Genomic DNA, 12,812 nt, shown 5'->3' on the forward strand with positions numbered 1-12,812 from the left:
ATAAATAAATTAATTTATTTATTTATACAGAAATAAATAAATTTTTATTTATTTCTGTATTCTTCCAGAGAGAAGGAGCTGGCATCTCTTCATGTTTAGTTAAAGCCATGGCTTCTTTCTTTGTTCCAGACTTGTGGATCCACAGTTCAGTGACTCACTCTAGTGGTGGATTACAGTGTTTACACACCCGGTTTAACAATGAACCCAGTGCTGATTTTTAACTAAAACATGTTAAAATTGTTAAATAATTTTTCATACCTTTCAAAAATAAAAGCTTAGAAAGACTCCTCAGGTTTTCAAAATGGAAATTTCACTCATTTGTTTAAATTCCAGCATTTCACTTACTAATCCGACATTATCGCCCTTTAAGAATCACATACTTTTTTTTTTTATTAATCAACAGTTTATTTACAGAACATAAAAGTATGCAGGTGAACAGTTTCATAGCATTTTGAGCAGCAAACCCGCTCCTCTTCAGAGTTATAATTATTTTACACAATGAACTGAACAGAGACCAATCACAACAGTTTGGAGTCAGAGCCGTCACTCATGTGTTTTGAGTTTGATCCGTGGACAGGCCGCCGCCTCAGCGCCACCCAGGAAGCTCCTATCCCAACACCTGTTCCCATCACAACACAAGGCATCTCATGACTCGAGCGTAACCACTCCTTTGTGAAATAAATATTAATGGGAGCAGGGAAACAACTGAGCCTTGTTGACCCATAAAGGAAGAAAAAGTAAAAAGTAGTTAGTCGAGGAAGAGCAGAAAACATAAAAAAAAATCTGAGTACTGTAATAACACACTGTATGTATGAAAAATAAAGAAAGGTCCACAATCTCCATCACTCACAGTTTTACCATCCAGAGGCTTACAGGGCATCCAAGTTAACACGGAGAGGTTGAAAGGTCAGTGGCAGGCTCAGTTTGGTTTTTAGTCCTAGTACAGTGCAGCTAATGAAACCAGATGGCACCTAAAGCAGAGATCTACACAGAATAAGGTCCTCTACGCGAGTGTATACAGTGGGCTAGTAGTTGTAGTTAGACGCTTCTATTAAACTGCGACACAATAAAATTAAATTAAAAGAAACATAAAGAAGGTACATCAACTTTCACATCTAGCCAACCTCTCATCCCCACTCAGTCCACCAAAGCCACGTTCCCCCAGATTTGCGGGACGTTCAGACACCCTCTCCTCCCAGTTGGACAAAGAAAGCCAGGTGAGTAGATCTAAAACCTCTGCCCATGCATTTGAATAGTAGTAGTGAGTTAGGACATAGACGAGTCATTCAGTACTAGTGTGCATTGAAATCACAGAATATCAGCAGTTGTTTTCACATATATATTTATATATAAAAAATAAAAGACTGTGTCCTTTAAATGCAAATGAAGCCAGGAGGAGGTCTTGGCAGCACATGAGTTGTGTTCACTTGACTTTCACTTGTGTTTCCACCTGTGAGGATGCTTTACACTTCATTTTTGTTTCCAGCATAAAGCCTGGTCCATGTCTTGGCTGTAGAGAGGAAAATGTGAAGGATGGATTATAATTCAGCAACATTATTCCTTAAACTGTCCCCAAACACGTTGAATAGGATTAAATAAACAAAATATAATTCAGACCTTTTGCTTATCTATCACATAAAGTCCCAATAAAGTAGACTGAACAGAGTCGTAACTTGAGAAAAGTTCAATAGGTATGAATACTTTTGGAAGACACTATGAAACCTAAGAAGCATTAAGTCAAGTTTAAGTGTAAAAGGCCAAACACACAGCGACAAGAGTGTTTGAAGCATCGCCCAGACATCGATTTGTGTCGTCTTTGCACACCTGCAGCTCTAACTGCACCTCAGACTGATGGTGAGAACTGATCTGATCTTTGTGTTAAACTCATTTTGATTGTCACCTTTCTTTTTTAAGGGGTTGGTATGAAGTTTCCACCTTTTCCTTGGAAAAGCTAAAATAAAAAACAAAATCATCCCGGCAGTTATGGAATTTGAGATTTAAAGCAACCAAGTCAGTGAGTAAAATGTTTGCTCTATCCGTCCAATTTGTCTAATTTTTCCACTTATTATCATGTTCTTTTATAACAAAGTGTTCATTATCAGCAAATTCAAACCCAGTAGGAGTAAAACTAGCATGATTTGAAATCTCTGGAATTTATAATAGCTCTTTAAAATTAGACAGACATGAGTTTTCAAGTAGGTGTGAAGTGGTGAGCAGCGCTGCATTAAAACCAATCTGCCAATCAGTCTTGATTATGTAAGAACACAACATGTGATCTGCTCTGAACCCTGGTTTGTAGAAGCAGCTTAAAGAAGAGCGCCTCTTAGTGGCCAGATTGCAGAATTGTTGACCGGTCTAACCTTTACGCTTGAGGAAACATCTCTTTTCCAAAAATGTTGTTCACATTCTAGTGTCAAAATTGGATAAAGATGGTAAACTGATATAAGTTTCTTTTACTCTCTGTCTGTAACTATAACACAACATTATTCCATCATATTTTACAACTCGGTGAACAAAATTCATGATGTAGACTTGGAAATCACAATTTGTAGCTGAGCAAGAAAAGAAACATTTAAGATGAATGAAATCAATATTTGCTCAGGGTCTAGCTTAGATTTTTTTCATAGCCTCACCTGTTTCTATGGCTTCAGCTTCATTGGACTTCCACTTCTCTGCAACATCATTTGCTAAGGGATCGTCAGGATTGGGTGCGCTTAGCAAAGCCTGGATAGATAGCAGCACTGTTCGAATCTGCAGAGCTGGTGACCATTTATCTGAAATGTCAGAGAACAGTGAAACAAACGAATTTAAGATACTTAACATAGCAATGGAGCAGTGGATGAACTGGTGATGCTCTGTACTGGTGGGATCAAACTTGAGTTAGTTAAAATGTTTTGCTGGGAAGAAAGGAATCATTTAGTGAATACTTTATTTAAAAATAATTGATTTATGTAGGTTCAAGAAGGTGCACGACTTTAAAAAGTGTATTAAAAAAAAACAAAAAAAAACTGCAAGTACCAAATTAGAGAAAAAGATCTGGCCTACCTTTCAAAATGTCCAGACATATCCTTCCCAGCTTGTCCACATTGGGATGATATATTTTGGTCATGAACCGTACTTTAGGAGCTGCCATGGGATATTCCTCTGGTAAAAAGAGTTCAAGTTTAAATGTGCCTCCCTCAAACGGCGAGTCCTGAGGTCCAGCGATGACAACGTGAAAGTAGCGCGCATTGCCTTCGTCTGGCTCTGCTTTGATGCCTGGCACAGGCTCTGCAAGCAAGCGCTGGGTTTCCTGGATAAGATAAAAGATAAAAAATAAACCACACATTAACATACTTGAGCTGCTGATCTTGGTGACTAAGACCTACATCGGTTATGACCCACCCTTCCCCCCCCAAAAAAACAGTCAAAAATAAGTAAATTCATCTGTCAATATATATAATTGGAAAGCAGTTTTTTTGATGCATGGGACTTGAAATATTACAGCCTACTAAAAGTCTCAGTAATCCTTTGAGACTGAAATATTGCACACATTAAAACTGCCATTTCAACTGAGATTTTTATGCAGCTCTACATTTCTAAGATGTGGTACAGATTGAGCAGTGAAAAACTTTAAAGAGGTGGGATTGTGCATATTTAAAGAAGTGAAGAACAAACTGTTCATTCAGATGTCTGACATGCAATCATCAAACCAAAACTGTAAAAGACGGGACAATCCCTACATTCAGATCCCCCCTAAAGTGAATGAACTTAAATGCATATTTGTGGACTAATAAAGAAAGCCTGCATAGCATAGAAATGCATTACAGAGAAACCTGAAATTACTCGCATAAAAGTCCAAGTTGGGACTAAATCTGAGAAACTTCCTGCTTGCTTTCTGCTTCTTTGTGAATTGATAGAATTGCTTTTCTTTGGTCAGATCACCAACGAGTTAAGACTGAGCAAGTCTATAAAAACTGAGAAGAGATGTTTTAAAATAAGTTTTGATCAGATCCACTGTCACGCCACGCTGTAAAACAATCAGGCAGCATCAACCACCAATCTGCAGTCCCATTTTTCAACTTTCTTTATTATTATTATAGATGTCCTTCTTGGTTAACCTGCTGTGTACTTCCACTTTTCAGAGGCATATTTGCAGCAAAATCAGAATTATTTTCAACATGATTTGCAGGAGACATCAAAGCGCTCATTTATTCTTCCTTAATAAAGCTTCCAGTCTGTTACTGTACAAAAGCATCCGGCATATTTGCTATATGCCGGATGGAACATGTTTAACTACAAAGGAAGAGTAAAAAATAATCTACGGAAATATGGACCAATAAAGTCACAGCCAACACTTGCTACAGCAGTTTTTGCCATCTTTTTCCCTCTGTGCAACTGTGAGTGAGATTCCTGAAATGTTTCAGATAACCCACAGACAAAACCATGCAGTGAAAACACAGACAGAAGAGGGGCTCCCTGTCCCAGTCACACGCTCAGGGGGCTCAAGGGCTCGGCCCAGTAAGTACTGTTCCCAGCCCTCCCATCTTTTCCCACCAACTGTAGGCAGTCGGTGGACTCCTTTACACACCTCTCAATCTTTTGCTATTCACAGAAACATTCCTTCTTCTAAAATAACTTTATTTGAAAAACTACAAAGAGTACAAATTACTACTGGAAAAACAGAGACTGATAGTTTTGATAAAACTCACGTCTTTTAATGCCATATTATAGCTGGAAACACAGAGAGATATTTAAACAAACACACTGAATAAGAGCTGTGTGCTTTCTTTAGTTTAAAATCAATCTAAACTAATAAAATATGACATTTTATCTGTGGGAACAAGTGTAGTATTAGAGAACAAACAAATACTATAAATGTGTCAAACATAAATAACTCTGTAAAAGAGCTGCATAGTCAAAGGTTACCAGTGTGTTTCCTCATTTTAGCATTATTGTATAGTTTATAGATTAATACTGTCAAGTCATTTATATGTGTTACAATAAATCAAAAATGTTCCTTTGTGCTCTGTGCTTCCAACGCTCTCTGTGTCCTTTAGGCATCTTGGGATCTGAATCTTTGTCGTGTGTTAATTTACTGCTGTTAGGCTGAATCCAAAACGGGATGCAAAATACAATATATTGATACTTTGAACTGAATTCTTGCATTCAAAACAGCTTTTTAGCATGTTGGATATACCAGACCAATTGCCTGACATATTAATAAAATAACCAGTCTTAAAAAAAAGGTCAATTATTTATGTTTAAAAACAAAAAATAAAAGAAATCAAATAAAGGGGGGGGGGGTAGACAGGGCTGGGCAATAAACCAACAATAAATAATTTAAAAAAAAACATAAATGCTCAATAATTTTCCTGAACTCCGATCCAGAACCGCACAGCATTCTGGGGGATGTAGGCAGAGGAAAGACTTTGGCCACTCAACCTCTAAAGGGTCAGCTAAGTAAGGTTGGTGATGGTATCAACTACTCACTCTGGTTACCTAGCAACAATCTGTTGAGTAGTTTGTGCAGCAGCAGTTTGTTTCACCACCAAGCTTCATAAATGCTTAAATATTAAAAAAATTATGGCACAGAGAAAAAGGAGAAAATGAGTACAACAGGCTTGAGAGGAAATTGTGGATAAAACAGGAATGGTCACGTCACCAGTTTAGCAGTATTTCAGATATTTAAAACAAAACTTATTCAATAATCATTGATATCCATTGATGTCAGTCAAGATATTTAGGAGTTGACTGACCTCAGTAAACTCCTAAAGGGCTGGACTCGGTAGTTCTTTAAGAGTTTTTCTCCGATGTTGGATGGTCAAAACTAGATCAAAATCCGATTATGAACATTTAATTACTCAAGATCAAAACCTGTAATAACTTCAATAAAATAGCTGGCAAGCAAAATATGTATTTTTGAATCCACGTCTTTAATGACTGGGAACAGATAAGTAGATTTTATATGGAAGCAGCATCTCACCCTTGGTAACGTTAGTGACCTCTGGGTGATGCTCTGCGATATGTATGGTGAGAATGTTTTAGATGCAAGTTTCACTACAGCACAGTTTGTAATCTGGCTGTAAATAACATCATGTGCGCTGTATTATTGGGAACAAAAAACACATTCTTTGTAAAAAAAGATAAGTCTTTCACAATGAAATTTCGTAGACTATTGTGAAAATATTTTTAAAGTTAAGTCTGCATTTAAAGTGGATTTTGGCATTATTATTATTATTAGTACACATGACCTGAAATATGTAAAATCATGCGGAATTCGTAGACTGAAAGTTAATTTAAGAAAATAAGACAGAAGGAACCATCATCCAACTGCTTATCAGTGCAGATAAAGAAAAGTGTTAAAATGCACTTTAACAAGGTGTAAGTAAACTCATGAACGCTGATCTATGTAAAAAGACAAAACAAAAACAAAACAAACTCCAGCAGAAATAACTTGAGAAAACCTGGTAGAGGATAAAGTCTGAAAATACAAATGTTTTTCCAAAATTATCCAGACCAGGACAATGATAAAACTCTGTACTTTGCGATGTCTGCAAAGAAATTATGCCCATCACTTCGGTCAGTTTTGAGCAGCAGATAATTCATTATTTTGAAATTATTAATTGCATGATTAAGCTTCCATCTGACAGAAACGCACTCATTGCGTTATTAACTTCCAGCAGCAGGGAATGAAAAATCATTTGAATTACTACACGACAAATAGTAGATTTACACGATACCACTGAATTAATTTCTTATTTACAGTAATAGCTTGTTTATACATTTATCTCGGTTATAAACTGGAGTCAGTTTATTGAACATGGATCATTTAAAAGTGATCGCTAAGAAGCTAACATAGTTAGCTAGCCGGCTTGCTCAGCAATCCTGCAAGCGCAATAAGAAAACTAGAAACCACACCTAGTTATACAAATTGCAATTAAAAATTTGAGCCAAGCCAAGCGGCTAATTGCCACTACTAATTTTGTATTCTTAGCCTCTGAAAATCGCTGTTTCTGGGCACATTAAAGAAGCGGAAGTTACTTTCTCAAACCGACACTAGCTTAATCGATGCTAACGCTGGAACACCATTATGTGCAACGGACAAAGAAAAACTAGTTTAAATTATAAATTCTAATTTTTAATCACAGAAGAAAACAATCTTCTGTTAGAAATAGGTACCTTAATAATCCTGCGGGGCAGTCCTGCCATTTTTCTTAAATGCGGGCTTCTAGCTCTCAGTGCCTCCTTCTCTCTGTAGCTGGCATTGACAGCAAACAGACCACTTCCGGGTTCCTGCGTGATGACGGCATAAGCAAAAGGGCTCCTGGTTGCGTCAATATGGCGTGGCCTGGAGAGGTGCTGATTTTTTAAAAATTTGTATTTATTTATTTATTTATTTATTTATTTTTGTATGTTTTTACTTTTTTTGGAGTACAACTGTAGCTACCATAGAACTAAAACATTTCACTAAAAATATAAGAAAAATACGAATTAACAGAAAGATAAGTAAGGGAGAAAAATTCAAACAAATAAATATTAAATGCCAATATTGTTAAAATACTAAATGTGTAACATTAAAGCTTTTATTTTACTTAAAAATAAGTAGTGCTTGACCTCCTGTTCAATTAATTTTCCCTTCATTTGTTGATAAATTTGTATAAATATTTTTTCACTTTTATATTATAGGATATTTTTGTAATATTTAGTCAAAATACCAAATTTTATGTATCATAACTGATTTGTAAAAGCAACAAAAGGGTACAATATCCAAGTGATGTATGCTTTTTATAGGGACAGTAGGCTGTGTGTTTGTGCTTTAGACCCAACAGTGTGGACTAAATGTAGACTAAAAGCAGTTCTGCAAAGAGAAAAACAAATATTTCAAATCCTTGATGGCAGCTCTACCTCCAACCGTGACACAATAGTTAAAGGTTTAAGGGACCACTGAGGTGTGGTATAGCCTTTTTTCCTTAATAACACAGTGCATCAGTTGAAATGTGCATTCTGTATTTGCTCAGTTTATCTTTGTCTGAATAAATAAAATAAAACAAACTCGATCGTATGAAAAGCAAAAACAGAAGACATTTGCGGGACAAATACTTTCTAGCAGCATTGAATGCTCCTGTTATTCATCCTGCTATAATCTACTAACTCGTATTTCATTTTGTGTTTTTGTCCAAGTGCTTTAGCTTTTTGAGGCAAACTTTCGCAAATATATCACAAAGGTTATTATTATTAAATATTATTGCAGCACATCATAAGAACTTTTTCTTTGCATTCCAATGACAGAACACTACATTCTTTCACTGATATATTGGCACTTTCATTCATTTTCTATTTGCAGATTCTACCCATGGCTTTTTTTTCTAGAAGTCATAAGAGTTGGAGTCTAGCATTAGCTCTACATGTGGAAGACCAAACAATGATGACTTAGACTTAACAACTCTGGAAGCAAACAAGTATGCAGAGTTCAGCTGCTTTTTTTTTTTTTTACATATACAGACTTCATAGTGGCGATAGATCAGAGGGAGGATCGAAGCTCCTCCTTCCACAATTTCTGCCTGAACAAAAACTTTGTTCCACTGGGTGTCAGTTACATTAACAGACCAACAAACGCACAGTAACTTCAACAGACCCGACTAAGACGAAGTCCAGCATGCAATTTCTGTGCCAATTTACCTCAGCAGGTAGGTTTATTATTTTGGTTTAATCTTCAGATGGTGATACGTTTACAATTTTTTTTTTTTTTTGCTATTTATGATTGCAATTCTGTGAAAAAGAAGTTTTAAAAAGTGTACAGTATGTTTCCTTATATTGATGTCTTGTTATGCAAACATGTTTCTGTCATCTGACTGTGTTTGCACTGTATTTTACAATACTGTTTCATAGATGTAAATTTAAATCAAGTCTCCATAGAGTATCCTAAGATGTTTGCTGTTATTAGGCGAGGAATTTTTTATTTATTTTTTGCTTGTTTTTTTTTTGTTTGTTTTTTTTTTGCACATTTGCCTTGCATTTTCCAGTACAGCATTACTAGTCACTTAAAATGCATAGTACAGAGCACAATGCACATATGAGCTAGAATTGTAGTACTCAAGATTGATCTTAGTTTTGGTTTTGTCTGGTCTTGGTCTGGTCTCAGGTTCAGGTCTTTACTAAAATACTAATCTTAACTTTTAGTAATTAATCTCTTTAGTTTTGTCCTAAATACCTTCAAATTGTCTAACAATTGTTGGTGGGGTTACTGTCAACTTTAATTTAATATTTTTAGTAAATGTAAGGACACAGAGAAGTAAATACAGAAAAAGAAATGTATTGCTAAACAAATATTTTGAAAAGTAAAATAAATTTAAACCAACTTAGTGTTCAAAATGTAAAAAAGAAAAATATTCTCCACTCACTGATTAAAAAATGACTTTCACCTACCACATACTCACACATCAAAGTAATACTCATGTTTTCATTTTCTGCCCTAACTTAGTGAAGTCTTTGAAATTTTCCATTGTTCGGCACACATGAACCAGGGTCTAATGCAGACCTTTTTTTTTTCCAGTGCACAAGGAGAACAGAAACATCAGTCGCATTACTGGCACTGCTGATCACAAAGAGCGCTCTGAATTTGTGTCAACAATGTGGCCAGACTTCCTTATCATCTTTTAATTCAAATACAGGATAAGATCAGAGTGAATGGTACATGGTGAAAGACAAAACTTGTCCTGGGCAGCTACTTGAGCTGTAGCATAAAAAGTTCTCTTGTAGACTTCTTCTTCTGCACTCACAATCACACATCTTACGTCACAAAATTTAACTTTAGAGTCAGATGCTGAACTAAAATATGAACTTGTAACATCTTAATAGTACAACAAAAAGAGAGACGCAACTTGTCTGTGTGCCTGTTTTGTAAAGAATAAACAAACAAGATTTTATGCAGTGTGAAAAACTTTAAATTGTCACTAAACTGCTGGTAATTTTAAGCAGTCTGACTTTCTTGCAGTCTTTCTAAAGATTTTTTTAGATAGTTTTTCTATTTTTCTAAAGGGCTTTTGGGCTTTTGGCTGCTTTTTCACTGTTTCTGTCCAGTACCTGATTATGACAGCATTGTGCACTATGGTAAAAAAAATAAAGAAGGAAAAATGGATAAGTGGAGGACAAAGGAAGAAGAAAAGGGTAAAGGGTTGAAGATAAATATTTAGCTGATAACAAATAACTGACAGATAAACTGAAGCTTCTCCTGATGTTCCAATGTGCTAAAATGATAGTACTCTGAAAAAGTTTGAAGTCGTTCCTTCTTGTAATCTTCTAAAGTAGTCGTCATGCTTTCTGACCACACCTGAATCCAATGACGGCTTGTTACCAGGCCTCTGCAGAACTTTGATATGCTCAGGAGGTAGTTAGTTACTACCAGGGTGTTGAGCCAGGGAGAGCAATAAAACATGCAAAATACTGACTGAGGCTACCCGCCCTTGAGGACTGACTTTGGACACCCCTCATCTACTCAGCACTTGAATGGACTCATTGTCATTGTAATGTAGAGCTGTGCATCATCTGCATACTTATAGACAGACAGTAAATCTCCAGAGGTTGAGAGTTGAACCCCTTGCCTTGTGACAAGGATTAGGAACCGACACACGGCATAGCGGTAGAGCAGCCGCCCAATTTTCACTTTATGAGCCTTTGACCTATTAATCATTTAATGTTTAATAAGTGGCTTAACAAACAGGCAAAAAATGTACCTATGTAAATTGTCAGGTACTTCACAGAAAATATAGAAAGAGAGCAGCCAAAGTTTTTTTCTGAGAAAGTATTATTTTTCTCCACCTATGCTGACAGACCAAATTTGAGCCAATTTTGAACCACATAAAATTCTTGTGATGACCACATTTTGGACGGCTCTGAAGACAAAGATAAACATGACTTTTTTCCTTGATTAGTTTTCCTGACAAAATAGAAATCAATGATCTCCCTAGAAAATATGTTCACATAAAATCGGATTATTCCTTTATTCAGGGACAATGCAAATGTTCCTCTCAGACATCCTTGTGTCCCCAGATGTGTCATTTTACAATATTATCTGCTATTTCTTTTGTTTTTAGCTTCCTGCAGGTCTCATTCACCCTTGGCATGTTTTTTCATCATTATTCTGTACTCTGGAGGAGTTTCATCCCTTTATGGGCCGTCTGTGGCGACGGGCCTCGGTTCTGCTTTCTCTGCCGTGCAGACCAGCAGTGTGGTGGGAGGCAAGCAGAAAGCAGTGACTTTCAACAAGCTCATGGTCAACACCGGAAGGGACTTTAATCCAGACACCGGGCACTTCCGCTGCCGCATCCCCGGGGCTTATTATTTCTCCTTTTCCGTGGGGAAGTTCCCCAGTAAGCTGCTCTCGGTCATCCTGGTGAAGAATGGGGAGGAGGTGCAAGCCATCGCTTATGATGACTACCGCAGTATAGGCAGGAAAGTGCAAAGCCAGAGTGTGATGATCAGTTTGAAGGAAATGGACACTGTGTGGCTGCTTTTGCAGCAGAATCCCCAGTATGCTGTGTACAGCAATGCTGGCCCTTACATCACCTTCTCTGGCTATCTGGTCTACCCGAAGCCCCAGCCAACCAGTTACCTGAGCAACCACCTCTCCTTGCCAGCTCTGTATTATCCCGATTGCCCACCTCAGGCTGAACCCCAGAGCGCAGGTCAAGCGGCGGAGCAGCCGCAGTCAGCCTTCTCAGTGGCTCGGACGTCCACGTTCATGGGTCAGAGCGACAGGCACCACAACAAGCCTCCCCTGACCTTTGACGTGGAGTACGTCGACATTGGGGGCCACTTCAACAAAACCTCAGGCCTGTTCACCTGCCACTTCCCCGGGGTGTACTTCTTTGCTTTCACAGTGGGGAAGCACCCTCGCAAGGCCGTCTCTGTGAAGCTGATGACCGGGAGCGGGCAGGTGCAGGCCATGGTGTTCGACGAGGACACGTCCAAGAGGAGAGAGATGCAGAGTCAGAGCTTAATGCTGCAGCTCAACAGGGGGGAAACGGTGTGGCTGTACAGCCAGCAGGACAAGCGCTACGCCGTTTACAGCAACCAAGGGAGGTACACCACCTTCTCCGGCTTTCTGGTCTATCCGTCTGCAGAAACGACGGCAGGCAGAACCGGCCTATAAACAGCTCTGCTTTTAGTGCTGTCTGTAGTACATCGCTGGTTCTGTAGGTAGAGGAAGTAATTTAACATAACTTGGGTTTGTAGAGTTTGCTTTGGTTCCACATGTTGCATTTTCTTCTGGATTAATCCACCAGATGGTGCTATGAGACAGAATCGTGGACACTGCCCAGCAGATTCTGTCACTTGAAAATGCAATTTTCTCCAGTCTTTAAAATAAAATCTTTTATTTTTTTCCAACATTTGCTACTTCGGTCCTTTGCATTTAGAAGCAATAAAACAGTGCTTTCTATTCATAGAAAAGTGATTGTTGTGTGGTCAGAATATAAATGTAAATGATGTATATTTTAATAAAACTGCTTACTTAAAAACACAACATACCACATTGTTGTTGTTTTATTTTCAGGGTTTTGTGCAAATAAATCCTAAATGAACAAGGACTGGAACACCTGTATGTGAGATAGGACAGTGTAGAGATGCACGCCAGCGCTCATGGAGAAGAAATAGAATGACAGGTGGTTTCAAATCTCTGAAAGTCTCAAATAAAAGTGGACGAAATCATTAGATTTGCTCCTTCTCTTCCCACAGCATCCTGAATACTTGATAAATGTAGAAACAAAGCCACTCAGCTAACACCACTACCTGCATGGAGTCGTTTCCTACACCTCTGTGCTCTGCCCAGC

At 37.7% G+C, this 12,812-nt stretch overlaps 2 protein-coding genes across 2 annotated transcripts; one reads left to right on the forward strand and one right to left on the reverse strand.

Annotated features, from left to right (window-relative positions):
* Window positions 1-369: 369 nt before the first annotated feature.
* ube2na (ubiquitin-conjugating enzyme E2Na) lies at window positions 370-7,296 on the reverse strand. Its single transcript, XM_007545535.2, has 4 exons — window positions 7,162-7,296; window positions 3,046-3,292; window positions 2,634-2,774; window positions 370-1,510 (listed from the first exon to the last, which is right to left on the reverse strand). The coding sequence occupies exons 1-4, from the start codon at window positions 7,189-7,191 to the stop codon at window positions 1,464-1,466; spliced, it is 465 nt and encodes a 154-aa protein (XP_007545597.1). The 5' UTR covers window positions 7,192-7,296; the 3' UTR covers window positions 370-1,463.
* A 1,086-nt stretch (window positions 7,297-8,382) lies between these two features.
* Window positions 8,383-12,505, forward strand: c1qtnf13 (C1q and TNF related 13). The gene is made up of 2 exons (XM_007545536.2): window positions 8,383-8,669; window positions 11,076-12,505. The coding sequence occupies exons 1-2, from the start codon at window positions 8,639-8,641 to the stop codon at window positions 12,131-12,133; spliced, it is 1,089 nt and encodes a 362-aa protein (XP_007545598.1). The 5' UTR covers window positions 8,383-8,638; the 3' UTR covers window positions 12,134-12,505.
* The last annotated feature ends 307 nt before the right edge of the window (window positions 12,506-12,812 follow it).

The sequence above is a fragment of the Poecilia formosa genome, unplaced genomic scaffold (assembly GCF_000485575.1).
Source record: "Poecilia formosa unplaced genomic scaffold, Poecilia_formosa-5.1.2 Scaffold13, whole genome shotgun sequence".
Taxonomy (NCBI): domain Eukaryota; kingdom Metazoa; phylum Chordata; class Actinopteri; order Cyprinodontiformes; family Poeciliidae; genus Poecilia; species Poecilia formosa.